Source organism: Globicephala melas, chromosome 3 (assembly GCF_963455315.2).
Source record: "Globicephala melas chromosome 3, mGloMel1.2, whole genome shotgun sequence".
NCBI classification, from domain to species: domain Eukaryota; kingdom Metazoa; phylum Chordata; class Mammalia; order Artiodactyla; family Delphinidae; genus Globicephala; species Globicephala melas.
In genome coordinates, this window is record NC_083316.1 from 105376846 (window position 1) to 105392212 (window position 15367).

General features: G+C 40.3%; 1 protein-coding gene across 1 annotated transcript in view; it reads left to right on the forward strand.

The window, feature by feature from the left end:
* Nucleotides 1-15367, forward strand: part of CCDC192 (coiled-coil domain containing 192) — a 171766-nt gene that overhangs the window by 97263 nt on the left and 59136 nt on the right. Inside the window, 1 exon segment of the mRNA XM_060295518.1 lies at nt 7845-7977. Coding sequence (XP_060151501.1) covers nt 7845-7977 — 133 coding nt within the window.

The window sequence follows — 15367 nt, forward strand, 5'->3', positions numbered from 1 at the left end:
TTTTTGTTGCAGTATTGGAAACATGGTTTTCTTGTTATCAAATGGACACAGACTACAGTGTCACCAATACTAGATAAAATGTCATCTGTCACACATGCATCATCAGTACACATTCATAAGGTATCAGGAATGTGAACAGAATTGGGGAGGGCACTACAAAACGTCTTTGCAGTGAGACCCCCAAAGTGACCTTGCCTTGCAGCACTTGGACAAATGAACCCTAAAGCAGTTCAGTTTTGATCATTGGGTTATATCTACAGTCATCAAGACTGTATATTTGTAATTTATTTGAATATCAACTGTTTGCTTTGTTCCTGTAGCATCTTTGAAGAATTCGATTTTTCTAACTGAAGGCCAGGACACAGTTTTAGTGGCACTTGATATCCCCTCTGAGTCTTTTTTTTACAATATGACTTCCTATTTATTACAGTGGATAGCTGAGAAGAAACTGAGAGGAGGAAAATCAAGAAAAGAGAGTGTTTAGGAAGCAATAATAACTGAACTGTTAAACACTGTCTGAGGTTTTAGATAAAAGTAGTTGGTCTCAGCGTATGTGAACTATGTATCGTTGATTCTGTTGTCACTTCCCAACATCTGCTTCAGCAATTTATTCTCCTCACTTGAATTTATATTGTCAGATTAGTTTAATATTCAAGTGAATCCTCCCTTTCAAGTAAAAGCGTTAGACAAATCTTGAGCTAGGAGTCAAGCTGGATGCTTTAATTCCTGGTGATTTCTCCATATGCATTTAAATGTCTTTAGTCAAATTAACTGTCAAACATGGCTTGCAATGAACCTGACTGGAAACTTTAAATTTTTTTAGGGAGAAACTTGAGATTCTTGCCTCTTATGAAATTATTTTTATTTCCAGACATATACCAGATTAAAGGAATTGAAAAATTAAAGAATGGACAAACTGCTCATTTAATTGCACCTAGAGAATATTTGACTAATAGATATCACTGTAAAGCCCTTTGCTCAATAATTCATTGCCAAGAACCAACATCTCAGAAGTCCTACTTATAAAGAATAAATATCCTAAAATAATAATATCACTATCAGTATTAACTAATACAATGCCACTAAGCAATTTACAAAACATTCACCCATACACTCAGTCTCTTAACATCATAAACATTTTTATATGAGATCAGATCCATTTCACCTTAAACTTAAAAATTTCTGCTGTAAAATTGTTTCAATTTTGCATTAAGAAAGCAGCAGTTTTTTAAAAAAACATTGTCTTTCATGGGAAAGTAATACACATCACAGAGAACTTCCTACTTTGCTGCTTTCTCTAGTTTCTCTTAAACACTGTACAAAGCTATTTCATGCTCTATGAGAATCATTTCTCCTACGATAATTTTCATCTCTTCTACTTAGATTTCCTTATGATTTGTTAAGCTGTTTTGAGACCAGCTCCTGTCCTCACTAAGCCTATATCCCCTATAATTTCAGTGCTCTTAGGGAAGAGCAGTGTTTCTGAAGGAGAGGGCTATTTCTTGGGAAGGTTAACTTAATTAGGTTCTTTATCACACAGAAAAACCCTTCAAGGTGAGTTAAGCAACTTGGTGCTTCAGGATCTTAATTTTTCAGTCCTCGAACACATGCTTGTGCTTTATGATTCAAGATAAGCCACCGATGGCCAATAGCTACAAATTTTTTCCCAGAAGGCAGCCTTAGTCAAGTTCCAAAGGAGTGCTGAGCACAGAAAAACAAAACAAGTATCTGCCCAGTAATAAAGTCATTGCAGAGAAAAAGCTCTTCATTATTTTCATAATCATGTTGGAGGAGATGGGTAGCACTGTCATAAGGCAGATATAGGAATTCTTTTTCACCACCTGTATATTCTGTCCTCGGATTTCTGTGCTCTTCCATTATAGATGTTTGCCTATGTTACCAACACCTGTAGAGGTGGGGCTGAGAAGCTGAAATTGCTTCACATACATCTTTGGCCCTTTGGGCTTTCTCTTTCAACCCGGCAGAGAGGGTTGGACTGAAAAACAGGCTTCCTAGCAGGCTCTGTTCGGTGTGTGACTTAGGTGCACTTCTCCCGCCATTCTCAGGGTGTGATTTGAGATGGTAAGCCCAAAAAGTAGATTTGGCTTTAGCAAACACTGGCTATGTTTTCTTTTCACAAGACCTATTGAACACTCTATTTTGTTCTGTGCTGTGCTCAGCTAATAATATAAAAACCTATTTATTGCACTGTAGGTTCTTTCTCAAAAATCTCGGCTGCAACCATTGTAAAGCAATTATACTCCAATAAAGAAGTTAGAAAAAAAATCTCTGTTGTCAGCCCAATTAATGTTTACTGGGTAAGAATATTGAGGCAGGGTTACACTCACATAAAGAAAGAACGTACAAGCGGTACCCGTTATCTCAGAAATGGATTTGTTTCAGTACAGATATTCTGATGCTATATGAAAGCAAGTTGGCCGGTAGATATTGGTGCAGCTTATTTTTTTGAAGTTAGCAGGATCTCAATTACCTAAAAATTATTCTTTCTATCAAGTGTAACCCTCATATGTATCATATAGAATGACCTGAGTCCAGTAATTCCTGTTAAAAGTGGGCTATAAGGGAAGGCTGCCTGCCTATCACAACCCATGCTATAAAGGCCTTGCCATCACACTTCAATCCTACTCTTTTACAATCAACTCTGTTATATTGACTTTCTACTTGTACTCACTCTGTAACTATCCAAGGTTACCTTTACGAACCTAACAAAGTAATGGTGCTATTGATTAATGAAGCCTCATGTTACCATTGAAAATAAAAATCAGCATCTGGAATCGAAAGACCTTGATTCAAGTCAATTTAGCTACTTCCTTTCTAGATGCCATGATTAGATCTACTCAAGCTCTCTGGGACCTCAGCTCTCTCCTCTGCAAAATAGAGACGCTAACGTAGATGACAATTAGGTTTCATCAATGAGCAGCGGCTATTGGGAGTGCAGGTTAAGGATGATGAAGCCACAGGTGCAAACTGTGAAGGGATCCCCACATCAAAGGCTTGCCATAGAGCACTAAGAAACATCCATGGAACATATTCATCATCCCTGGGCTTTTAAAATATTCACCTGAGGCAGTATAAACATAAAACAAAACAACAGATGGGAAACTGATTGTTTAAGCCAAGTTTTATCCAAATGCTGCTCTCACTTTTAATAGTTTCATTATTAATGATGGGTTGTTAGAAGAGACGTGAAAGGAGAAAACTAGCTATACCTTCTGTATTCAGACCATTCTCTTATATGTCCTTGGTAGTGAGCATTTTATCAGCAGTCCTCTGGAGACAAAACCTATTTGTTATGTATGCTCTCTAAGGGAATGACGGTGGGCTGGATGGGGTAGATTTCAGACAAAATGGGAAGAAGCTGTGCTCTGGCAGGCCCAAGACAGAGATTCCACAGGAAGCAAGAGGCAGGGCCTTAGAGCACTCCTCATATCATTCCAGGAAGGCAGCCACCTACTTTGCCTAGGCGTCGGGCCAGCTCTGGCAGGAGATTGGATCGAGGCTATTTGCATGTCTGTTTCAGGACATTAAGTTTTGTCTACCCATACAAAGTAAGGAGGAGATCAATGCAATCAGGCAGAAAACGTAATTTAGAAGAAGAAAAAGGAGGAGGAAAAGAAGAAAGAAAAGACAAAATTTTGCTTTCAATGAAGTATAAATTTTATTTTTTGTAAAGTGTGACAGAGTCATCTGTAGAGAAGATACTTTAGTGTTTTAGTGACCAGTTTAGAGTTTCCCTGACGTGTTTCAAGGAATAATGACAAAAACCAGAAAGACATACCCACTACATTGCAAACATAGCATTGGGTACTGTCATTTATGTGTTATGTCATTTAATCCCCACCGACTCTTTGAAATGGGATCTAGAGCCTGAAGATGTCATGCGTCTGGCCTAATTTCTCACGGCCAATAATTGACAAAGCCCAGCTTTAGAATCCGAGGCCATGATTCAAAGTGTGTAGAAAGACCAAGAAATTTTAAACAGTGCTGGCAACTCTGTGTTGAAACTCTTCTATAAATAGTTGCCTGATTATTCCTAATTCCCACTGACTTGGTATAATGCAAGCTATTCAGCAATGTGATACGGATAAATATTTCCTTTTCAAAACACTGCACAAATACATGATTTCCTCCCTCTGTCCACCCTGTAGGAGAAGTAGGAAAAGAGCAAGGTAATAGGAATTTACCTCTAAGCTATAAAGCCTTCCTATCCTTTCAGTAATCACTGAGGGGAGCTCCTGCTTACTGGGGAGACCATAACAGACTCCATTAGATTCAAGTACAACACTTGGGTTGCCTGGCTAGAGAATGCCAAAAAAGCAAAGGAAAATATTATTGTTACTGAAATCATTTGATGTCTATGACTAATAAAACACATGTTGGCAAACGGAATTTTTAGAAATGCCCAAAGGACTTGGTTAAAGCTATGAATTAATAGCATACAGTAAGTTCTGTCTGGAGAAAATTAAAAAAAGAAAAAAAGACAATGCTGTTAAACTGTTTTAAACTTTATCTGAATAACCAAAAAGTCCAAACAGAAATCTTAAGCAACCAATCTAGGTCCTTTATTCAACTTTAAATTTAAATTTCCCCTCCCCTTTCTCTTACAGCTGAATAAGAAAGTTTATACATTTTGAGTCACATTATTCTTGAATTCTGAGGGACCCACAGGCCTTCTTGGCCAACATCTCACAAATACCAGAATTATCTCTAAAGTATCTCTGACAGCTGTATCCACCTTAGAGACTATGAGGGTTGAGGTGTCCATTCACGCAAGTGCTGTGTCCCTGGAGGGCTAGGGGTGGAGGGAGGTGGGGGTAAGCCAGACCTCCAGTTACTTCTTGACCCAGGTCCCAGAGGTTACTCTGGGCCTGCCTGAAGATGTCCACCCAGGCAGGCTGTGCCCGAGTCTGCCCAGAGCAGGAGGTCTTTGCCTCATCCTATCTTGTTACGGATTCAAGCTCTAACTGCTGGGGAGGGTGCTTTCTCATGCTGTGCCACAATCTGCCTCCTTGTGTTTCCTTCACGTTGTTTCTCATGCTATCTCTGGAACAATACTGTTTGACTCAACTTCCTCTCCTCTTGAGTACCCCTTAGATAACTGAAGTCAATTGTCATAACTCCCATATATACTGTCTCCTCCAAACTAAATATCCTCAGCTTCTTTCTCAGATCATAAGGCAAATAGACAAATATTATAACAATAGTAAGAGACAAAAAACAATAAGAGAAAGACAAAAAGGTGGTCTGGAGATGGGAATTTTTTAAAAGAGTTGTCGTCTTTTTCGCAAGAGGGAAGAGATATGGGAACATATGTATATGTATAACTGATTCACTTTGTTATAAAGCAGAAACTAACACACCATTGTAAAGGAATTATACTCCAATAAAGATGTAAAAAAAAAAAAAAGAGTTGTCTTTTTAACTGAAAAGCTGAAAATTTTAAGTGATACCGAGGAGCGCTATATCTTTCCACTGAGTTCCTGTGCACTATCCCTTAAGTCATCCCGTCAGGATGGAAATGTAGCTCGTTAAGAGTTTTACTTAATGACACCATGCCAGCTCCTAGGGATCAGCCAGCAATTCTCACCAACTTGCATTTATTTTTGCTTTATTTAGTATCAATGTCTACTCTGAGAAAAGTTTCTGGAAGAATACTTACCTGCATACGAATAGATGTGACACGTTTTCAGAATTTGAATACCACCTATTAAGAATTAAGGGAGGGGCAATGTAAGGAAACTAAATCCTTAGTTCTTTCTCTTCCCAAAATTTTATCATGTAAAATTCCACATACAGAAAAGTTGACATAATTTTATAGTAAACACCTATATCCTTCATAGCTAGACACTACAATTGACACTTTGCTATCTTCACTTTATCACGTATCTATCAGTTTCTCTATCCATCCACCAACCCGTCTTACCTTCCTACACGTTTCAGTGTAAATCGTGTTCATCAGTACCCAAATCCCTGACACTTCAGCCTGTATATCATTATCAGTTCTTTTTTGAGACTTTTCATTAGCACTCTGTTCTGAATCCCTCTTGCCATCCTTTCCCTCGTTCCCTCCACTTTCTCAATTTTCGTTTCTACATCCTTCCTCCCACTTTCCATCCCCAATGTCCTAAGTGGTGAAAGCAAAGTGTGAAAAATCTGAGCATGGAGCCGTCTTGAAGCAGCATCAGGAAAGGCCCCTCACAGGTATGATCGCCATAGACCTGGGATAGATGAGGTCTGCATGAACAAGCTAATGCAAACCAATTTACAAGAGAGAGAAGTACAGATTAGCAAGACAATTTAATTTACTGTCAGAAACACAGCTACCAAATACTTAGGCACCTGCATCTCTTCATCAGCTCAGTCTCTCCCTGAACTAAGCTGCATGACAGGCCAAATTGTGAAGGGTTTAGGTGAACAGAGACACAGAGAAAGACAGTGAGTAAGAAGGTCTTAGTGACATGGAGCAGAGATCTTATCAGCACTGTTTTAACAGCTGGCCAGCACGGTGTCTAACACCAAAGGGGTGCTTCATAATTAGTACAATGATAAAATGAGCACATGAATGTTAACTGCCCCTCTAGTGGAACGTCTGTGGCTCAGGGCGCCTCTCACCTGGACGGGCTGAGTAAATTCTGCCCACTTCCACCCCTCTGACGCTCTTTAATGAAGTTCCATGACCACCATTCTCCTTTGAATAATGCATTTTCTTTTATCCGGGCATATGCCATTAATTAAGCTTTCATGAAGTCCTGTCTTGCTGTCTTTAAAATGAGAGGTCTGTGACTATCTAATCCCATCTTTGATAAACTGATTTTATTGGCTTTACTCTCAAAACAGGGAGTGATTCCCTGCTACCTGAGTGTACTCTTTTTAAAGATCAGGGAACATCATCTTCCCTGGTGAGCAAAAACTATTCCTTTCCTTATCTCAAGATTTATGTCTGATAAGAAATGTTAGTCGTTTATTTTCTGGGCTTCCTAATTACCAGCCCACAAAGACTTGGCAAGGTGAGCTCTTCAGTGGAAAGGCAGCAACACAAAAATGCAAACGCAGCACTTTTCACAACAGACAGCTTCTCTGTAGTTGCAGAGAAATCCAAGTTTGATAAATCAAATCCATCGTGAGAATCATAAATGGAGCCTTCTAGTCATATAGTTTCAATGGGAATCCTTTGGTTATGTAACAACTTCTTAATGTAGTTCCTTCAAAGGTCTCGATGTCATAAATCAGATTATTTTATAGCAAGGAATTCCTGTCCTTGCTATTTCAATTGCTTGAAAACCCTCTTACCACTGACCACTTTCTCGAACTCTCTAAATAGATACCATAGTAAATATTTATAAACATCAGCATTTCATGGTAGCATCACATGTTTTAGAGTTTATTTGAATGCACACCGTTATGGTGTTAGGGCAGAAGTGACAGAATCAAGGCGGTGATTATTTCATGAGAGTCTACGTACAGACTGGAAAAAAAATCAGATGTTTTCAGGTTTGGGCACTTCAATGGTAAAATGCAGACTGCCAGCTAGAGTTCTTTTCTAATTGCCTCTCTATATAAGCAGCCAAAACACAAGGCTCAGATCCAGATAAAAACCATTCAATAGGGTGAACGATACTATGATGCAGAGAGTAGGCTTTTATTGTTGGTGATTCCAGGTCTCTGACAGGAGCACATGTACCTCAGACAGGACTCAGTCTAGATGAACAGGGAGCATTTCATCTAAGCCGGCTTTCAAAGGCCCTGTTTGTTCAGACATCATTAGTTCTTTTTATTCCTTTGATGCATGTGTCTCTAGTGACGGAAACTCTTATTTCTTTAAGAAACTAAAGCACAAAAGGAAACTGGAAAAGCTACAAACTGATTTGGCAACAGCTAAGCAAGAGGCTGCCATCACAGTCCTGGAACTCAATGAGAAGATAAAGACTCTACGTGAAGGAAAGCCAGCCCCTAGAGGTCAGTATTACCATGTGACAGTCACACACTGGCCCTTGGTCCTAGGTGATGCATATAGCTTTTCTGGCAACAAAGCAGAAAGCAAGGCCACAGTGCCAGGCAGTGTGCTGGTCTGGCCCGATCTCCATTCTGCATGATTAGAGACAGCACGCAAACTCCTAACTCCAAGCTGGGTGTGATTTCACCGTGTGAGAGGCAGGGGATGAATAAGCGGTTCCTTAAAGAAGAGTCTCTGAGACTGAAGAGGGGACTGAAACAGGTCTGATAAGTGTCTTGCTGGGTGGCCGTGAGGGAAGAGCAGGGCCCAAGGAGGAGACCTCAGGCCCCAAGGGACGGGGCTCTGAAGTGGGGCAAGGAGAGGGGCTTGTCTAAAAGTGTAGACGGGCCAACAGACTGACTAAGACGGGCATGGGGAAGGAAAGAAATTTGTGTTTTAACGATAGGCTAACGAGCTAGAAACAAACAGCGGAGCCTGGTTGGGAATGAAATCTGGGTGGTTCAGAAAAATTTAATAGCCACTCTGGTTTGGATTTTTTAAAAAGTTTTCTCTCAGAGATGATTACCAACCTGGGGGAGAAAACCCCTCGGACTGTCATCATCAGCAATAATATGAGTTCACATTTAATACTACATGGCAGGCATTTTACTCAGTATTTCATGTGCGTTTAATTCTCAGAATAACCTCCGAAGCAAGTCCATTTACCGATTCCACAAGAATAAGCACAGGCTTAGAGATGTGGATTATTACCTTGCCCCAGGACAGACATGTGTGGCAACCTGGGCAATCACCCCAGGGCGCCTGCGCAGCTCTGGTGCAGTGAGGCTATTTCTCTGCTCTGCGGCAGCGACAGCAAACCTCATTCTGCCGGGTGAAACTCTTGCAAAACTATGATTCCTTGGGATGAATGTTTTCCTTTGATGTGCAGCACTCTTGTAAAGCCAGGAACATGCAATTGTTCTTACTCCTGCTTCCTTTATTACTCATAAGCAATTATGAAAAAAGAGGAGGAATATGGAAATAGTGGAGGAGGAGAAAGTAGGTGACGTGGTGGTTGCAGAAAGTGAGACACTCCCAGCATCCTGCCCACATGGGAAACTGTTTAATATGAGTTTGGTTTTAATTTTCAATTTTAAATAGCACTTCCCCGAGATTGAAATGGCATGTAACACCATCACTTTGAAACGCAGCCTTTTCTCTTTCCACAGAACAACATAAAGACAGTTTAATTTCCTTTCACCACCTTGAAACCTAAAAGAATAAAATCCAATAGAGAATATTATGCATTTAAAGGTCTTTATTCTAAGGCATCATGGCCATATTTCAAATAAGAAGAAGCTGATGATGATTGTACAGCACATTGGAGAAAGTTCTCCAGCTCACCTGAGAGAAGCTTTCAACTTCTCAACTGTATTTTGAATCTAGTGGAAAAAAAGATTTTATTGCAAGGTATCTACTTCTCATTACTCTCTCTCTTTTTTTTTTTTTTTTTTTTTTTTGCGGTACGCAGGCCTCTCACTGCTGTGGCCTCTCCCGTTGCGGAGCACAGGCTCCAGACGCGCAGGCCCAGCAGCCATGGCCCACGGGCCCAGCCGCTCCACGGCATGCGGGATCCTCCCAAACCGGGGCACAAACCCGTGTCCCCTGCATCAGCAGGCAGACCCTCAACCACTGCACCACCAGGGAAGCCCTCATTACTCTCATTTTTGACAAAAATAATATCATTTGCTATCTAATGATGATTTTGTCCCTTTGAGAGTTTGATGGGTCAAAATTAAAATAGTACTGAGGCACGAGGACTCTAATGGTTGTGGAGGGAGGTTAGAAAACATTAAATCCCACCTTTGCTTCTTTGTCCATTTTTTTCTCTATATTTCTGTTTAAAAGGGAAAAAAACTACCTGTACAGGAAAAAACAAAACAAAACAAAAACCCTAATGTATTATGAACAGATATAAATTTAAATAAAGTCAAGTACTCCAAGGTCAATTATGGATGAAAGCAGGGACTCCCTTTTCAACCCATGTGTTGCTTCTTTTATTTGGTGGAGGACCTGAGTCAGTGAACTGACATACAGCAGGAAGGTCTTAAACCAAATATTTGCACAGTCTTACTCTCCCATGGGTCTCACGCAGCCTCACCCTGCATTCAATAACCCAGGAGATTGTCAAGGCCGTTGTGGCCCCAGAGTAATATGAGCTCTCATTCTCAGACTTTGGTCACCTTGCCCTACCTCTCAATTGATTTGAAAGTAAAGTCTGAAAAGATGTAGGTAACTTTAACACACAATGAATCCCATTTAACCGCTGGACAATTAGGGTTGACCCAGCTCCCACACATAGTCCTTGACCAGAACACCACTCCTTCCCCAGTTAGTCCTGTGTCCTTTTATAAAATGCTTGTTTTTGGTTTTTAGACATCTGTTTGTGAATGGCAGATGCCCCCAGTTATAATAGCTTAAGGAGAAAGGGTGATGTATAAACAAACTAACAAACAAATAAAGGGTGATGTGTAAACAAACTAAGAAAGTGCATGCCATCAGCCTTAGAGTCCCATAGATTCAGGGTCTCAGATCCCATCAGGGCACCTGTGCCTCTCCACTCTGCTTCTCTCTGCATGGAGACTTTCATTCCCTCAAGTGGGATGTCAGGAGAGTCTGGACACATGGCCACAATTAATTAAGGGCTGCCCTCCTTATCTCTCCTCCAGAGAGGAAAAAAAGCATTTTTCCACCAGCTCCAGTTAGAAAAAGTACAAGAAAATACTCTGTCCTGGTTTGGGTTGGGTACTCATCCAGGGCCATGAATCAATCTTTGTAGCCAGGGGTGGGGAAGTATGGTTGGACAAGCCTGGTCTGCACCAGCCGCCGGGCGGAGGGGCACAGGGAAATAAGAGGGGGAAAGGAGGATGTTGTGAATAGCGGCTCCCAGAAGCACAGAGCTGGACTGGGAGAAGAATACTTCCTTAAAGGAAGGGATAGCCCATTGCAGGAAAGAAAGAGCGAGGCACAAAATCAATATGTCCGATCCACTTTCAGCTGGTAATCAAGTTAAAATATAATAAAATGCTTAATGAGTCACCCATCCATGTGTATTTGCACTTTTTAAGTAGATTCTTCTTGATGAACAAAAGATCTTCATGATCCAACAAATAAATGTCCAGCAGTATAACTTCTGAACCCACAGTAGATGGAGAGTGAACCACTTTGGGAAAGGAGACCCCTTCCAGCCTCCATCAAGGGACATCGTGGTCGTCTACTCTGAAAGCTGATCTTATTGTAACAATTGAAAATGCAGGAGGGGAAAAAGTGTTGATTCTAATTGACATGCTATCTGGATTAACATGAAGCTACTTCTCTGCTATAGTTACAAACCAGTGCCTATAGTTATAACAAGCAGATTAAAGAGATGGATGCAAATAAATTAGAATTTCTTTTTATGCAAAGGTGCACAATTTTTCCCTGTTTGGTTCATTTTCTAAGTAAGACTATTTATAAGGTTGCCATTCAACCTCTGATCAGAGGAATGTCCTGGAATACTAGGAATACTTTTAAGCATGTTCAAATTGATGAAACAGTGAGCTACCAAATTTTTTTAACACGTAAACACAGAAAAACTATTTCGTTGGCTATGTACTTAAATTACCTCCAAGGAAATAAATGATTTTAGTCAATGGCAAGTTCAAACAAAAAGCAAAACACCTTTATTATAAAACTGGCACTGCAGGAAACTTACTTACAGCCTATCCTTGTTTGTTGATTTTACTTTGTACAGATAATCACAGCCCAGGGCATATTCCTTGCCTCATCTCCACAACCTGCATCTGAAGTGCTCACAGTTTAATTCACTCACAGAATTCAGTGAAACGCCTATTATACCCGTTCAAAGCTTGAGTCCACCTTTTGGTAAACATTAGTAGGCAGGAACCTACGGTTAGATTTCAAAACCATCTCTGCTCCCTTTGGTTTTGGAGCACAAAGTTACTTTGTAAAGGACCTTGGTGACTAAGTCCTGTTGTTGGCACATAAGCATCAAGTCACCTGCTAAGATGAAAGCTTGTATCTTTGACCAGAACGTCCGGGACCTGGTTTATAGACTTCAAGCTAGCATACTAAAAGGAATGCACTCTTCTGGATTTTATTTTCCTTTTAGTTCTTTTCTCTTAATATGCACAGCTGGTATATCAAATAACATATATCTAATTCCCACAGGCAAGTTCCCATTGTCCCACTGAAAGCCGTATCAACTTTAAGTCATCTCTTGGATTTACTCTCATTAAGAAGACTCTCCCAGGTAGTACAGGTACATCCCTGGGCATTACCCAGGGCTCATGGTCTGAATAGAGCCAAACACACTTTCGAGGGAGGCTTGTAATAGGATTGACTTTTCAGTGACACAAAATTATTTTTAAACACTATCCCATTAATTTTAAGAATCATACTTGCTGTCCTACACAATTATGAAAGTCAGGAGATATACCTCTTTGCCAAAACCCCAGAGCCAACTCTAACTAGCATTCTAAAGAGTATCTTTTTATCATGATGTCCATCCCCAGGCACTCAGCCCAAACCTTCTCTCCCTCTTTTTATTCTCCTCCTGCAAACCTCCTTGGGATCAAAACTACTACTGCAACTAGATGTTAAGAAAACAGGGATTTGAGGGGGATAAAAATGTTCTGGAATAAGATAGTGGCAACACTTGCACAGACATTGTCAATACAGTAAGACCACTGAATTGCACACTTTAAAATGGTTAACATGGTGAATTTTATGTTATGTGAATTTTATCTCAGTTAGAAAAAAAAAAACAGTGATTAAAATAATCCTCACAAAGATGTAACACCCTGTCAAGTATATTTTAATGAGAATGCTTTGGGCCTAAATAAAATCTTCCCTTGGTAGAATTCCAAGCTTTTAGAGAGCGGTCATGTTAATATTTATTGGCGTAAGGCTAGTCTTGAATAGTTGTCCATGTGTGTCTAGTCTTTTAAACAATGCCATCCTCTCCTACTGTCTCTCAGCACAGCTCTTGGAAAGGCTGCTATTCCTCAAAGTAGGAACCAATTTCTTGACCAATAGTTCTGCGTACAACCTTCTTTTGCCATTGAACACAGATTTTTTTTTTTTTAACCTGTCTACCTAGAGTTTTCTAAGAAAGTAACAAGGAGGGCCCTGGGATCTCACTGTTTCAACTGCTGGGACTTTGTCAAAAGCACTGCTCACCACCCATGGCATCAGATTGCGTGAAGCTCAGTGTGACATTTGATCAAAGCACAAACAGGCAGCCTGCACTTTCCTATTGCTGCCAACTGTGTTACTGCCTTGATGGAAAGTGACAAGAACTCAGGGAAACAAAAGGTGGAGATTTTCCCACCCACATAATTATCCTTACATTTGCAGAAAAGAGTTTTCTTTTAGGCACTCCTACTGAATCCTTAGATACAGAAACTGTTCCACAGTGGGATATTTTATATTTAGGCCAATAAACACCAGAAATTAAAATTAGGAAAAATGAGAGAATGTAGGAATAATAACTTCAAAGTGTGCTTTTTAAGTATAACAAGTTCCTAAGGAGTTTTAGTATTTACCTCATAGAAATAGTTTATATTTATCTTTATAATCCCTAGTCTTATTCAGAGATTACCCGTCAGGTTGCCTCTTCCTTTGTCCACTGAAGTCTTCCTGAAATAGAGCTGTTTCCTGGAATAGAACCCCAAAGGCAAAGTCTTCTCACTGATTTCAGAAGTTCCCTCAAGGATAAACAACTCCTCCAGGAGTCCCTGAAAAACTTAGGGACTTATTGCAAGGAGATCCCAAGAAATGTTACTTATTCAATATGTACAAATTGAGGGTGGTTCTTAATTTCAAAAGGATATTCCAGAGGCCTCTAGGCCTAAAAATAACTCACATAAAAACTAGTCGTCACTCAGGACTTTGTTGGTTGCAAGTGACAGAAACCAAAATGAAACTGGTTTAAACAGAAATGTCTGAGCTGCTAAGGCTGGCAGTGAGGCCGAGCAGGGTTTCTGGACTGTTCATTTGGCTCTTCTTTGCCTATTGGCCCCATTTGAGCTATTGCAGGCACAGATCAGGAAAGGTCCCCTGGCTGCCCTGGCTTATCAATCTTTGGTGAACATCAGTTTCTGCCTGCTCAGAACTACTTCCCCCTTCTTTTAGTAACAGAAACATGGTTTTCCTTTGGGGAACTATGCCTCTCCTGCTCTCTGCAGTCCAGGGGGACTGTCAATCAGTGTCCCTTTCCTACTTAACCTAGGAAAAGGCTTGTGACTAGCTGAGCCAATCACACTTGCTTTTTTTCTGGAACTTGAATCTTGAGCTGAGTTGAATGAGGGAGGGTAGAAAAAAGCTAGAGCTAATTCATTCCGAAGGTTGGGCCCTGCCGCCTGAAGAAATTGTCTATTTTGATACCCGTATTCTAGAGGCTGACTCCACGAGGTCAGGCTGTTAAGCTTTCCTTCATCACTGAGAGCTTTCTCATATCCTTACAATAAACTCTCTTTTTGCTTAAAGTAGTCTGCATTGGCTTATAATACTTGCAACCAAAGAACCTTAATTTGTACCCAACTAAAGGGAACAGAACTTCTTACAGAATCTATACAGAAATCTCAAAGAAGCCGTTTGACTGACTCTACTTGCATCGCCCTTGGATCAACTGCTATGGCCAGGGCAATGGGATTTTATCACACCTGGGTCATGTGCCAGAGGTCAAGGGCTAGGGGGCACTATCAGATAAAAGAAGATGGGAGAAGTTTCTGGACAGAAGCCAAAAAAAAACCCAAATACTTTTCACTGTCCCCTTTAATCTATTTTAGTTAAAGCTCATAAACTTGAAGAATACGGCCATGCGATGAAGATCAGTTTTATCTTGTGAGGAAAGTAAAAAATTTCTCTTCTTTCTCTCCCTATCATTTTCAAAGTGCATATTTAAGCCCTTTCTTTGCAAAAAGTCTGGAAATCTATTTATTTTATAATTAGCAAAGGGTAAGAAGATCCATTCTGAAATTTTTGGTTGAGGTCCAGTATTTGCTAGCTATATCAGCTGTGGGAATTCAATGATGTCAGGGTCCCCTCCCTCCTTTGTTTGTAAGACTAATTTTGGAATTATACTGTTATCAGGAAATGGTGCTCCCTTCCTTCTGTCCATCCCTTAGGAATAGTTTTTTTTATTTTTTATTTTTTTAAAGTCTCCTGGCTTCTGTATCCAGAGAGTTTGGATGAAAGGGCAAGCACCAGCTAAATGTCAGACAAGGTACATGGGAATTGGAGCTTGATCAATTTCAGAGGTTTCTTACTTAACGGTGGCAAGTGCTATGATCACCAGAAGAGCATGTGCTATTTGGAAATACTGCTAAAAAACCCAGACCAGAGGCGAGA